Source organism: Carassius auratus, chromosome 32, assembly GCF_003368295.1.
Source record: "Carassius auratus strain Wakin chromosome 32, ASM336829v1, whole genome shotgun sequence".
Classification (NCBI taxonomy): domain Eukaryota; kingdom Metazoa; phylum Chordata; class Actinopteri; order Cypriniformes; family Cyprinidae; genus Carassius; species Carassius auratus.
In genome coordinates, this window is record NC_039274.1 from 2,791,164 (window position 1) to 2,806,793 (window position 15,630).

A 15,630-nucleotide genomic window follows, 5' to 3' on the forward strand; every position below is an offset into this window, starting at 1 on the left:
TTCAGAATTTATAATGATAAGATAAGACAATTAAAAATAACAGAAAATGTTTGAAATATAAATATTTTGTACCCTTATAAATATATACTGTCACTTTTGATCAATGTAAGGCAGAGCTTCACCAGTATAGAAGAACAGTTGGCAGTTGAATTTCATACCATCAAAATACAAGTTCCATTTCAAAAGTGTTGGTTCACAAAAATCCTAATGTTGGAAGCTCCCCTTACAGTTCCTGGCTAAAGTAAATAAAGCATTAAAAAAAAAATGAACTTAAAAAAATAAAAATAAAAAATAAGAAGAGTTTTCAGAGCTCCTTTCAAATCATAATCAAATTTGGAGAAAAAGGAAAAAGCAAAAGTTAAGTGTCTTAATTAAGCAAGCTTTAACTGAGTTTGGGTGATTTAACTCTCAACAGCTCAGGTTAAATGAATAATACAAAACGTGATACATTTAGCCTTACACCTAGCAGAATAATGAGTACTGATATAACATTTATTTTTATTAAATTATAATTGAGTATTATTCAATAAATTTCTTTCATACTATGGAGTTTAATAAAACTGCATAATTGACTTGATTGTCTTAGAAAATAGCTAATACTTACTCGGGAGAAGACTCTGGTGTTAGGCTGGACATTTCCTCTTGTGTGGGAACTGAAAATAGACAAAGCGAACAATCCTCAGTGGAATTTGCATCATACTCTATATCCTGAGAGATTAGACATTCACAACCCGAGGAGGGGAATGCTGATTAACCACAACTAATTACTCCAAACCTGCAGAGATTAAGAGTAATTTAACCAAGGAACAGCTGGAGGTGAGGGGAGACGCTTGTGCCTTTTTCATTATCATTGCTAGATATATCAGAAGATATAGCTGGTAATGGAGTAGCATTGAGTTTATTACCCAGCAATCTGTAAATCTGTCCTTGATAATATCCCTAACTAAGAGGGAAATGTCAACACGAAAACAGTTATAAAAAAGGATTAGCAAGCATTGTTCCTTCACCTAAATGCTTTTTACTATACATGCACATAGGCTATGGTTATGGTGTTTAATATTTAAAATCACTAACAATTTGTTAAATGTGGTCTTTTGCAATTTAAAAATGATTTTCTATTTTTCTTACAGTACATTATAATTTAATAAATTCACTTACCTAATTTAAAATAATTCAACTTAGTTTCTTTAAGTTTCTTACACAAAAGAGATGTAGTGTATATTTTTTTTTTATCTGTCGTCATGTATAAACTAACCCAGATTTTTTGTTTTTGTTTTAATAAGTTATTCCCTAGTTTATTTAATCAGAGACATTACATATTAGTAAAAAGCACGTCAATGTAAATGTGCCGATTTAGTCAAAATCATTTCATCTGCAATCCCGGGGCAAATTGATGTTAAAGGTTAAAAAACTATTTTGAGATGTATCTAGCACTGCTGGTACCTTGCATTTTCCTGCGGTGGAAGCGTGGTGAGCCAAGGAAGTTGTTCTTAATGGAGTTGAGGCGTGTTCTCCACGGCATGCCTCCAATAGAGGGGCTGGGGGGTGGCGTAGGGCTAGGGGTTCCTGCTGGGCTCTCCTTAGGCGTGTGCACCGGCGTTCCTTTTGGAGTTGGCAATGGGCTGCCCCTAGGGGAGGGGTGGGGCGTAACCTGTAAGGTGGGGATAGATTTGCCGTTGTGATCAGTCCCGGCCAGCGGGTGAAGGTGGTGAAGCCGGATGGGTGAAAGTGGGGAAAGGGGAACAGAGAGCTTGGGTGGCACCGTGAGCAGTGGCCGGCGCACTTTCGGGCTGCCGGGCATCGGCGGGAGCAGGGGTTGGCAGGGCATAGAAGGTTCTGACTTGGCTGTAGATGGCACTTGCGTCGTGTTAGGGAGTGGGTTGGACCTGGTGGCCTGAAGGGGCTTGTCTGCAACTTTGGGCTTGGCCGGTAGGGTCTGGGTTTTGTTGTTGGGCTGATGGGCAATTGTCTTTGGTTGAAAGGATTTGGGGGAGTGGGGGCCTGTGCCGTTTACCCGGGACACAGGCAAGTGAGTGGGGCTGTGGTTGGGCGACTGTGTGAGTTCTGCGGATTGTGGAGGAACGGCAAACCGCCGCATGGGCTGTAAGAGCACATGCATAGAGCCAGCAGCATAAAAAGAGCCAACGCACCCCATACACACAACACACGGCCCCGTAGTCAACAGGCATAATGGCACAGGCGCACATACACACCGACACCAAACATGAAAAGATGGTGAACAAGCCACCGGTGATGAGAAGTGAGGGAGAAAATGCAGAAAGAAAGAAAGAAAGAAAAAAACATGCCATTAGCACAACCAGCAAAGAGACAACAAGACAGTGGAAATAAAATGTTCCCAAATCAGTGTTGCCAAAACAAAGCAAAATCAGCAACAGAAATTAGCAACAAAAAAGCTCTGGGTTGTTGTTGGGATGAACTTAAAAGAGGTGTGGACAGCACTAAGCAAGCAGGAAATTTGTGCAAGGCAAATGAGCTTTGCTTTAAAGGGCGCTATTGTCAGAATGCCTCATATTAATTGAAATAATCATCATAAATGAGGTAGAAATTACTTTTGATACAAGTCACAGAAATATATACTGCCTCAATTAACGAGTTTTTCAAGACAATAGCGCCAATTGGCTAGTGGAAATAATATCAGTTGACCATTAAACAGAGCATAGAGTACAATGCTGCTGTTGGAGGTATGATATGAGGATGCTGTTTGACAGATGACGCTAATAATAATAATAATTGGGTCAGAAACAAGACTGATTCAATACAGGCCACTAAAAGTGTAGAGTGTGATTACAATCAGTAAAGAGAAAGCTCATCAAGCTTATTGTAAAATCAAAAGAAATACAATGGAGTGTTAACTGTACCAGCTGCAACCGTAGCACGGCATAAAGAAGAATACAAATGCAATAAAATGGATTTTCAAAGCTCTTTCGTACTGCTGGGAAGATTCTTCCATGACAAACCTGTAAGTCTGTGTCGGAGCAGTAAAACTAATCTCAAATGAGCCGTATCAAGGACTTCTTCACAGACTAAATCAAAAGACTTCCACCAAGCCTGTTCTCTATGAGAGCCATTTTCATCAGTGAGAGGGCAACACTGCAGACGTTCTCCAAGTGTAGAACATTTCAAACTGCAGAATAGTTGATCAGGTCGGATTCAGAATTGACTTAGGGTTGAATACTGTAGGGAATTCCTTGATGTAACTCAAGAACTGCCTATTGGGAGGTCTTAGTAGTGGATTTGTAATCGGTTAGCCTCTTTAAACAAATCAACTGTAAAAACTGGCTACATTCAAATGCTTCACAGTTAGTAAGGAACTAGGGATTTTAACAAGTCATTAGTAACTTGGGCTTCAAATATTTGAAGGCAACAAGCCTGTGAATAGGGCATAGATTAGCAGCAATTATGCCAAGCTTGGTAGACTGACTGGGCTGAAAGCAGTGGATCAGTAAGGACAGACAGCAATGATGCGGCAGTATTTCGTCTTATAGGCAATATAAATGTATCTGTTTTGTTTAACAAAGCTAAAAATATACATAATTATCATTAATGCTCCATCATCACGAACAATTCCGAGAATTAATCTTGCACATTGCATTATGTCAGTGGTCTTTAAGGACTCCCTTGTTGGACAGAAAGACAAAGCACGGTCCTCTTGTTACATATTTTATACATTTTAGTGTTGCACTTTAAACCATGTCTAATAATAACAATGCATATGGTACCATATTAATCTATTCAAATACTTTTATAAACATGCATTAACATTAAAAAATGTGGGCTTCTTAATGTTTTGAAAGTAGCTCACCAGGGCTGCTTTTATTTGATTAAAAATACAGTAAATATTATGATAACATTGTAATATACTGTATTATTGCCAATTCAAATAAGTTTTACATACGAATTTAATTTAAAATGTATTCTACTCCTGTGATGACAAAGCTGAAGTTTCGGCATTACTCCAGTCTTCAGTGCCGCATGATCCTTCAGAAATCATTCTAATATGCTGATTTGGGTTTTAAGACACATTTCTTGTTGTTATCTATGTTTAAAACAGAAGTGATGCTTAATATTTTTTTTTTTTGTTAAAGCCACAATTAATTTTGGTGAATAGAACCTTTAAAAGAACTGCACCATTTTGAAATAGAAAGCTTTTGTAACAATATAAGTCTTTACGGTCACTTTTGATCAATTCAATGCAGTCTTGTTGACAAAAAAAACACACAAAGTACTTACGCCAAACTGTTGAAGGATTCTGAACTGTTGAATTTACATACTTTTACAACTCCCAACAGTACTACCTGTTAAAGACCCCTTCATTATGCAATCTAATCTTATATTCATGCTGAATGTCTATAGATGCGGCTTCTGCTATGAGTTTCTCACAGATGCATATTCTGCAGATAGATTCCACACCAGCTGGCTAAGGGTTTCAACACAACCAGACTCTCCATGTAAAACTAAAAGACTGAGTATGGATGGAGGGCTTACCCGAGGACTGCTGAGGGGACTAGTGGACAGACCAGAAGAGGCTCCGCTGATGGACCTGGACCTAAAGTTACAAAACATACATAGTGAAGAAGTTTCTGCCTCATGTATAGCAACCTGTCACAACTCTATAGGAGTTTCAGAATGTTGTGTGGGTGAAACATGATTAATTAATTGAATTTATACTTGGAAAGAGAAAGCAGTATACCACCAGTCCTCTATGTTTCACTATAAATCTTGCAAATTATGTTAATCATATGTCAAATGTCTATTTAAGCCTATAAGTCTTTTTGTTGATTATGCTATTTTTACATTTTGAGTTGCTATTAAATTTTAGCAATTTATCATTTCTTATCCTAAGAATGTTAAAGGCCATCACAACCTTTTACGAGGTTCTGTATGAGACTCTTGAGTTCTTCTGGACCTCATTGTGTATTAGATGGTAAGCTTCAGTAGTTCTCCAGTAAATGATTGGGATTTAATTGACCGCGGACACGATGGGTTTTGTCATCAAGGCAAATTGAAACAGTAAATCATCCTTAATGGTGTCAACATTCAGACTCACACGATTTGACTCCAGGAAGGATTTGATCCATAAACTGATCAATTGCTTTTTCAAATGCTACATAGATGAATCATGCGATGGTCTCAAATTGTCTCTGATCACTCAAGCGTTAAAATCACAATGCCACACATGCCACGGCCTGATTCAGCGCAATGCTGATGTTCATTATATGCCTCTTGCATTCAGCTAATTAGCTTAGCCAAAACACATAGAGCTCTTTATGTGTGTAATAAATGACTATGGAATAAAGTAATTAATGGGATGAAAGGACAGGCACTAGGGGACAGTAACTGTACGAGGTAACATTTCTACGGTTTAGGAAATTGTACAGTATTTGTGAAGATTTTATATGTAATGCATCATTAATATGAAGCTATAGCTATATTAAGATAACTACTGCTTGTAAAACTGCTGTTTAAAATTGTATAAAAGATGCAGGGGAGCTTTTTGGTTTAATAAAGTCATTACATTTTTAATTGTAAACATGCATTAATATATTTTTGATCTATGTAGTCTGTCAGTAAAATATTCATTTACCAACACCTAATTCAATTCACCTCTATTTGATGCATTGATTAAATAAAAATAAATAAAATGAAGAATATATAAAGAAATATTCAAGGCCCATTTTATAATCTGGCAGACCAAACAGTGTCAATGAATGCAGATGTAGGACAAGACTGTGAAACTCAAGGTCGAAAAAAATGCCTGAACAGATGAACACACACTGTCAGATAACTTCTATCTCTCACCTACTGTAAATGCTCACATCACTCTAAAAATCAAAAAAGCGTGAAGGCAAAACAAGAACAAGGGATAGAAATTAACAATCGTGGATCTACCAAGGGACAAAAATGCCAGACATCAAAGGAAACATGAAAGGCAAAATAAGGGAGATAAGATGCTTTTGATGTGTGTGGAGGGAGCCAGAGCGCCGCTTCTTTACCAAAACTGAGGGGACAAACTGGGATGAAAAAAACTTGATTTACACGTGCAACCTCCATTTTTTTTTTTTATTCCTTCTCAAGCAAACTGAGCTCTTAAGATCTTAAATGTCAGTAGCTGAAATAACAGGGCAGTGCTCTCTGTGGCATGTTTTAAGTGTTAAAAACCCCGCTGCATCTTCAGAACGGAGAAAAAAAAAAGCATGGCGGTGGTTTATACCTCTCCTCCTTGCTTTGCAGTATGGGGTTGGCATCTGAGATATCCAAGCTTTTACTGAAAACAGATTTACTACAGTAAGAGAGAGTAAAGTTAGAGTAAATTTACAAAAGTAATCATGAAGTTGAGCCAAAGCATCTACACAGGGAAAGGACACGGGGCTGATGAAATGGATCACAATGGACATGAAAAAGAAGTAAAAGGAATTTGTAATAAAATGTGTCAAAGATACAGAAAAATGAAAGGCACATTAGCAATCCCATTGTTCCCCTTAAAACCAATTAGAGAAGTCAAAATTCCCCATATGGCACATTCAGCATGCTGCTCGACTAGCTGAGAAATGGATTTTCAGAGAATAGTAAAGCACTCCTCTTACAAAGAATTAAGCTGAGCTCATTGATCATATGTCTTTTACTCTTCATGTGCAAGTTAAAATGCATTTCAAAGCTAGTATAAAGCTTCTGTAAACTGCAAACTTCATTTTGACAATCCAAAGTTTATTTATTGGTCGATTGATTTTTAACATTCATCATCCTCAATTTTCCCTTTCAAGGGTCCACAAAATGTGACGTCCCTTCAGAAATTTTTACTGTGGCACTCACTGCTCCAATTGTAGAGATTCATAAATAATAGAGTAGCGAGAGATCCGTTGCTGTACCTCTGTCCGTGTTGTGCCATGTCGATGGCACGTCTCACAGGAACAGGAGACCCGCCCTCTGTCACGCTCAGTACCTCCATTGACTTGCGTTCTGGCCTCCTCTTGTTGTGCCTTGTCAAGAGCGGAGAGTCCACTCGCTTCCTGGGAGGATCTGAAGAGACCAGCATATGATGAATTCAATGATCCCTGACACATGAAAACAGCCCATTATGCCTGGGGAGTTCATAATGGGGAAAAACGAACAGTGAATATTTTTCATTATGTCTCTCAGCCCTCTAAAGCATGTAATTATTATTTTTTTTTTAAGAAGAAAAACAAGAATTCATTAAATCAATAAAAAAGTGACAGCAAAGACATTTATAAAGTTACAAATGATTTCTGTTTCAAATGAATGCTGTTCTTTTGAAATCTCCAAATAAATGTTAAAAACACGGTTTCCACAAAAAAAAAATATGAAGCATTTTTAACATTAATTTCCTTGCAGATCTTCTCCAGTTCTGTCAGGTTGGATGGTAAACGTTGATGGACAGCCATTTTCAGGTCTCTCCAGAGTCTCAATTGGGACTCTAATTTCTCAAAATTAGAAATGTTTCTTCAGCACTGAATCAGTAAATTAGAATGATTTCTGAGCGAATTTGTGATGATGATTAAAGGGTAACGGCTAATATATATATATATATATATATATATATATATATATATATATATATTTTTTGTATGTATGTATTTGTATGTAAATGTATTTTGATCAAATAAATGCAGCATCAGAGACTTTTTCTCACAAACATTAAAAACTCTTACAGAACCCAAACCTTAGTTTAAATTAAAATTGGCCCCACTGATTTTAATAAATGCCCCTGTTTTTTATTGCGTATGATTCATCAGTAAACACATTGTTCTATAAAAAATTATGTTTGCATGTTATTTCATCATAATGCTGTTTTCTGGCTTTTAAAAAACAACTTTTGGTGTCTACTGGTGTATCCAAGGCTGTGTGGGTGAGGAAATGATGTCACATCACAGAGCTGCTGTGAATGCCATTTCATGTTATCATTAACAAGGAAATATAAATGAACAGATTAAATAAATAACAAATAAACTGACTGAACCGTTCTTACCAATCTCATTTCTGGGTGGTAGATTCTGATCCTCCTGGCAAGGATATCTCTCTTTACGGTCCAGCAGGAGGAAGTAGATCATCTTTTCCTGGTTATCACTGGAGGTTGAGAGGGCATGGAGAAACAAAACGTGTGTGGTCATGACAGGTGTCTGATATTCAGTACAATCTGTAGAATAATCCTCAGCTCAGGCTGATTAACTTCATTAGTTAAAGAGCAAAGAGTAGCATGCACCTCATTCCCAGAGAGCTAAAAGACATCCTGCAGAGATCACAGGATATCTCTGATTTCATTAACAATTCATGAAGACAAAACATATCCGACAAGATTTTGGGCGAGTTCAAAAAGTCTTCGCATTCTCCCAGCAAGTGGCCCGGTGTTGAATTTTTCTGCTGCGGACCACACAGTGGGAAGTAAATATCACCGGTCTTTATTGCAGGCGCCATCTGAATTGTTTAAATGCTAGGCAACAGAAAAGAAAGAGTATGCAATATTTTAGGAGGGAACACCCAAGCCATCTATCAGTTGGGCTAACGAAGTGATCGCACACAGCGAAGTGTGCAGGCGGTAATTGTGCAAGTACAGGAGATGACAGATGAACGAGAGGGAATGGATTTCTCTAATAGCCCGCAGCCAAGATGCTGTACTGTGTGTTTACTAACCCTAAGAAACAAGGATGTAAAATAATATACACTCACATATGGTTCCCAAAAACAAAAGCAGTCTTGTCTAATCATGGGCAAAAAAACTTTGGTATCATGGGAAGCAACCTTTCTTAGTTACTCACTCGTCTGACAGCAGGTCTTTCATCAGTTTGTTCTTGTCTCGGAAGCAGCCGAGCGAGTGCATGCTTTCAAGCACATCTGGGTCGATGTCCTCAGTAGAGGGTAGTGTGCGGATTGCTACTTTCCGTGGCACAGGTTGTTCTGGTTCAGGCTCATTCTTCCCTCCTCTGAATAAAAGATTAGAACAAGCGCATGTGAAATAATCTAGTGTTCCTGTTTATTTTTCATTAATTGAGCACACATGGTAATCGGTGTGTTCTAGGACCCTTGCTGGTACAAGTCACAAACAGGCCCACATCCAATCTGCCCCCACAGAAACTCTGGAGAATTATTAACACCCATCATTCTACAAATTAACCACCTTCCGGAGTGTTTGTTTATTAAATATTTTGGCAAATTTGATTAACATTTTCTTCTACCAAGAGTGTAGTATTACTTAATATAGTGTATTATATAATATATTTTCATATTTAAATCCATTCAGAATATTTCAGTAATTCAATATGTCAGTAGAGATACTATAAAAAAAGTCCACAGGAGGGGATGCAACCTATCTAATTATTTAGGCTAAGCATCAGCATTCACAAACCACTGTCCACTGTTATTTTTTAACATAAAAAATGCAACAAGCTCATAATCATGACTTTATAAGTTGAAAATAGGAAATTAACAATAGCACGTGAAGACAGCAGAGAAGCGCTCTCTCTCAACACAGTGGATTGAATCGTTTTGTTAACTATGTGGATTATTATTTTGAGTCGTATGTGATGTGGTTACACACGTCCCTCTCACAATATATTGCTTTAGAGCTATCGCTTTTGCCATTTAGAAATATTCACGCAACTGCTACAATGTAAAAGGAATACCGGTGTAAAAAGCACCTTATTTTTTTTGAGTGTTTGAAAACCAAATGTTATAACACTCTTGTTCATTCTTTTAAATGAAAAAAGTGCACAATTCACTACTTTTGAATGCATTATTAGTTTTGTGCATAACAATGTGATTAATTGCGATTTATAGCAGCTAATGATATGTTTATCACGTTAAAAAAATATATATATATCATTGCCCAGCACTAACATATATAATGGGTACAGAAAGTATTCAGACCCCCTTAGATTTGTCACTCTGTTATTTTGCAGCCATTTGCTAAAATCATTTAAGTTATTTTTTTTCCTCGTTAATGTACACACAGCACCCCATATTCACAGAAAAACACAGAATTGTTGACATTTTTGCAGATTTATTAAAAAAGAAAAATTTAAACATCACATGGTCCTAAGTACCTGTATTCAGACCCTTTGCTGTGACACTCATATATTTAACTCAGGTGCTGTACATTTCTTCTGATCATCCTTGAGATGGTTCTAAACCTTCATTTGAGTCCAGCTGTGTTTGATTAAACTTAGGAAAGCCGAAAGCTGTCTATATAAGACCTTACAGCTCACAGTGCATGTCAGAGCAAATGACAATCATGAGGTCAAAGGAACTGTCTGAAGAGATCAGAAACAGAATTATGGCAAGACACAGATCTGGCCAAGGTTACAAAAAAAATTCTGCTGCACTAAAGGTTCCTAAGAGCACAGTGGCCTCCATAATCCTTAAATGAGGCGGGAACGACCAGAACCCTTCCTAGAGCTGAGCTATCGGGGGAGAAGAGCCTTGGTGAGAGAGGTAAAGAAGAACCCAAATATCACTGTGCCTGAGCTCCAGAGATGCAGTCGGGAGATGGGAGAAAGTTGTAAAAAGTCGGCCATCACTGCAGCCCTCCACCAGTCGGGGCTTTATGGTAGAGTGGCCCGAAAGAAGCCTCTCCTCAGTGCAAGAGACATGAAAGTCCCAAAGGAGTTTGCTAAAAAACACATGAAGGATTCTCTGGTCTGATGGGACCAAGATAGAACTCTCTGGCCTTAATTCTAAGCGGTATGTGTGGAGAAAACCATGCACTGCTCATCACCTGTCCAATACAGTCCCAACAGTGAAGCATGGTGGTGGCAGCATCATGCTGTGAATGCGGCCAAGTACAGGGTTATCCTGGACGAAAACCGTAAAGTGCTCAGGACCTCAGACTGGGCCGAAGGTTCACCTTCCAACAAGACAATGACCCTAAGCACACAGCTAAAATAACAAAGGAGTGGCTTCACAACAAATCCGTGACCGTTCTTGAATGGCCCAGACAGAGCCCTGACTTAAACCCAATTGAGACTCTGGAGAGACCTGAAAATGGCTGTCCATCAACGTTTACCATCCAACCTGACAGAACTGGAGAAGATCTGCAAGGAGGAATGGCAGAAGATCCCCAAATCCAGGTGTGAAAAACTTGTTGCATCTTTCCCAAAAAGACTCATGGCTGTATTAGATCAAAAGGGAGCTTCTACTAAATACTGAGCTAAGGGTCTGAATACTTAGGACCATGTGATATTTCAGTTTTTCTTTTTAAATAAATGTGCAAAAATGTCAACAATTATGTGTTTTTCTGTCAATATGGGGTGCTGTGTTTATATGAGGAAAAAAAATATTTACCCACTGTATATTAGTGATGGCAGGAAATGCAATTTCTTTTTTAAAGGTTTTGAACCTCAGTTCTCAGGTTATTGCAGTGAGCTCTGTGGAGACACAGGTTTACAGGACACATATACAGTATGTACATACATAGACACAAACACACAAACAGATACTACAGAGCAAAAACAACCATATGACGATAAACAAAGTTTATACTCACATGTACCATGTGTGCTTCTGTATCTGTTCTAACTGTAAAGAGAGGAAAACACATAAGCCAATCCATTATCTAGTCATTAACAGTGCCAAAGCAGAGTATGACAGTAAAAGCAATGAATCCATCTCTAAACGTCAGGCAGTTTCCAGCTGGCTCTAATCTCTCTCTCTTGTGCCACATCCTCTGATCTCCCCAGGTTTAAAATGTGGAAGCTACAAAGACATGTACATTTCAGCAGCCAGCCAATTAAAACTGTCGCCCACAAAACAAGAACAACAGCCTTAACAGCAGTGCCTGTTCATGTAATAGCAACAGGAATATCTTTACTGAACTGAAATCAGTCGCTATAGTTCTAAGTAACAGATGTGAGTCTGGTGTGTATCTTTTCAGAAGCTGCAAACATTCAGCACTTGACCTGATCAAGAAATGACACACCGACTGAACCGAAATGTTCAAAACTAAAATGCTTGCTTGCGGTTGACAGTAAAAATGATTTTACAGCACTTCTGGACACAGTATTTTGGTGCAAAAAGAGGGCCTCAGCAGAATTCCAAAGAGCTTTAAGATGACTCGCAACAGAGTTTCTACGTAGATAGCTAGCTATTTGAACAAGACCACCTCCAAGTCATTCCCAGAGTTCAAGACGGCAAGTATTGTGTCGACACATCCTACATAAGAGGTTATTACTGATTCTGATTAAACTGAATATTTTTTATTACTTTATTTACTTGTTAACATAATTCAGGAAACCTGTTAGCCTACATTTTTTACTTTAATAATTCAAAAAGATTTAGAACCACTGATTTATAAGAAATGTTTGCATCTTCTATCGATGCACCTATTCTATCCCACACTTTCGATCATTGATGCCAGCAGTAAAATCAAATGATGATGAAATGATTACGATCAGCAATACAGCTGCAAGAATTAAAGTTATACATAAATTGTGCTATGCAAACTGTATTTACTGTAGCACAGATTTGGGCCTTTAAATTCCTTTAGAAAATCAGGTGCTCTAAACAGACAGTATGTGCAGATAAGCGGTGCCATTATTCTTTGTGATCTCCCCCCGAATGTGTGCTGACGTGACAATAATGATACATTGTTCAGATCAGTATTTCCCAACATTTTGTTTTGATAATTAAAAAAACACACACCGAAAAAACACCATTAGCCTATACAGACTTGGTGTTTCTTGAATAAAGAAAATGCTGTACTTATTCAATCATCAGTTCATTTACCCTTGCACTGCAAAAGAGCAGAGATCCATATCATCATTCTAAATGGAGTTACGAGGTTTCGCTGACAGTTTGAGGATCCAATGGAGTTACGGCGTTCCGTCACAAGCTCTTTTGAATGCTTTTCATTGGTTAAATGTTTGTAAAACCAACAAACAGACATAAGGATGACCAACAGAACTGATTTAAAATAATATTAATAATAATAATGAAATATAATAGTGATAGGATGTAATGTTAATATTCCACAACATATCTGACAACCTGTCACAACTCAGTGGTTGGGAAACACTGGTCCAGATGTCAAACAGTAGTACTTTTTGTACTCTGCAATACCCTATTGGATTGTTTTAATTGGATCTATAAGATAATATTTCAAACCGGCAATAAAAGAGTATCAACTTCCTTCCCACTCTGGAATTATTCAAAAGATCTCTTTTATATAACTGACAAACCGCACAGGAAATGGGCTATGTTTGGATCCTTCCTAGGCGAGCGCTATTGTTTTCAATCACTGAGATACGTAGGCAGTGAAGAGAGTGATCTGTTTTCTCTGGAAAGAAAAATAGGAAACTGGAGCATTTCAAAGAATTGGAAACCTCTCATCACCCCAGCATGTTATAAGACAAAGGAAAAAGACGAAGGTTTTGCACCGACGCAAAACAATGAAAATAGTAGCTGAGGGACAAGAGCAGAGAAACGAGGAGGCCATGAGAAGAGAGAAAGAAAGAAAGAGACAGACAGAAGCGCAGACACGCAAGCATTTTGAAGCTGATGTGTGTGATCCGGACAGACAGGGTGGTGATTCGTTCTGCTCTGTGTTGACCTGGAGTGTCAGTTTAAAAGCAGAGGAGCTCTCGGACACATAACGCTCTTTAATAGAAATCAGCTTAATATACTGTAAAAGCCAACCAGCTTCTGTAGACAGTGTAGTGCAGGTGCAATGCTGTCACCACCTTAGGCCACACGAGCCATTTAAGAGATAATTCATCTTTTTTGGTATCAGGTTTTACTAGATCTGAATGATGTTGGTATAAGATAAAACTGTTAATCTGAGTGTGATGATGCTGGACCCTGACCGTGAATCGTTTGGTGGCGTCCACCTCGATCATCCCCCTCAGTAGGTTCTGGCAGTCTGGAGGAATGAAATGGGGCATGTGAAAGACCCCAAGCTTCACTTTCTCCAGCAAGTTCCTCAGGTTATCGTCGTCAAATGGCAAAGCACCCTGACAGAGAGAAGTATTACATTTCAGAACTGTAATCAATTATATATACTGTGTGGGACAAAATCCCCCCAATATTCAGAATAATGCCAACCAATATGTATATTTCAATGGCTAATTCTTAATTTATGTTTGGTCCCCCTAGTCCTGAACACTACTGTTCAAAAGTTTGGAGTTGATAAGATTTTTAAAAATCTTTTATGCTCACCACGTCTGCATTTACGTGTATTTTTATATTGAAATATTGTGAAATATTATTACCATTCAAAATAACTGTTTTCCATTCTAACATATTTTAAAATGTAATTTATCCTGTGTTGGCAAAGCTGAATTTTCATTAGCCATTACATTCAGCATCACATCATCTTTCAGTAATCATTCCAATCTGATTCATTGGTGCTCAAGAAACATTTCTGGTTGTCAATGCTGAAAACGTTTGTGCTACCTCAGTAGAGTTTTTTCCAGGATTGTTTGATGAATCAAAAGAGCAGGAATTATTTGATGCATATACTATAATTTGATCTGTATGAACTTGTAGCCATCAGAGGAGTGATGCATTCTTTGCTAAAAATAAAACACCCCCACCATATTTTAGAGAGTTTCATGAAGGATATCCACACAGGAAGTAGGGTGCAAAATAAATCAAGAAATGGCTGACAAAGAGAGATGATTGTGCTTTGAAAATTATCTTTGTTTTGTGCCAGATACACTTCATCTTTTTCACATCAGAGCATCCCATCAGAGCCCCTGACACTACTGAGATGTCAGCGCTTGATAAATGATGCAAATATACAATGACTAACGACAGGGCCACGTAATAGATGACATAATCAAGCAAAAACTAGCAATCTAGAGAGATTATAAATAAAAAAGGATACAGATCGCATCTCTAATGAAAGGTCTTCGAGCATTGATAGATCAAAGAACAAGTTCCAGGTTCCTAATGTTGACCAGCAGCTTGGTGTGAGCAGGCATTTTCAGTTTGTTCTCTACTGGAGCTGAGCAGCAAGGCTTGCACTGGGGATTGTGGGATTGACAGCCGAGCCGAGTAAGCAGTGAGAACGTCAAAAAGTTAAGAAATGTTTAGCTTTATACAAATGAGAGGTAAAAATGCAGGATGGCTGGCAACCAATCACTGTAAGGTGAAGACATAAGCGGTTAAAAATCTGCTGATAGTATTTTTGGTGGATTCAGAACAAATACTTACACGTTATTATCTTTAATTTAGATATATATTTTTTATGCTTTCATTTTAGCTAGGTTAGTAAAGGTGTATATTGTATGTAAACTTTGGCAATTTAGAATCAAATGCATTTATTGTATAATGTAATGTATATTGTAACTAATGTACACTATTTATTATGTATTACTGTTTTTAACTGTAAGAACAATAAGAAATGTTTTTGAGCACCAAATCAGCATCATGTGACACTGAAGACTAGAGTAATGGCTGTTGAAAATTCAGCTTTGCAATCACAGGAATAAGTTCTTCAATCACAATTTATTTTAAAAAAGAAACAATTATTTTAAATTATAATAATATGTCAACATTACAATATTTACATTTTTATTGTATTTTTTTTAACAAATAAATGCAGCCTTGGTAAGCACAAAACAAATCATCAAAAATCCAGCCAACCCCAAATATATATAATAA

General features: G+C 37.6%; 1 protein-coding gene across 7 annotated transcripts in view; it reads right to left on the reverse strand.

The window, feature by feature from the left end:
- LOC113051327 (serine/threonine-protein kinase BRSK2) overlaps window positions 1–15,630 on the reverse strand; it is a 152,730-nt gene that overhangs the window by 16,513 nt on the left and 120,587 nt on the right. For 3 of the 7 annotated variants that reach the window (XM_026214963.1, XM_026214962.1, XM_026214957.1), the window contains exons 8-16: window positions 13,830–13,976; window positions 11,516–11,547; window positions 8,793–8,957; window positions 8,006–8,103; window positions 6,888–7,038; window positions 6,233–6,301; window positions 4,507–4,567; window positions 1,444–2,101; window positions 605–653 (exon numbers count right to left, since the gene is read on the reverse strand). In XM_026214963.1, coding sequence (XP_026070748.1) covers window positions 605–653; window positions 1,444–2,101; window positions 4,507–4,567; window positions 6,233–6,301; window positions 6,888–7,038; window positions 8,006–8,103; window positions 8,793–8,957; window positions 11,516–11,547; window positions 13,830–13,976 — 1,430 coding nt within the window. The remainder of the gene's footprint in view (window positions 1–604; window positions 654–1,443; window positions 2,102–4,506; window positions 4,568–6,232; window positions 6,302–6,887; window positions 7,039–8,005; window positions 8,104–8,792; window positions 8,958–11,515; window positions 11,548–13,829; window positions 13,977–15,630) is intronic. The other 4 variants (XM_026214960.1, XM_026214964.1, XM_026214965.1 and 1 more) reach the window with 4 other exon arrangements.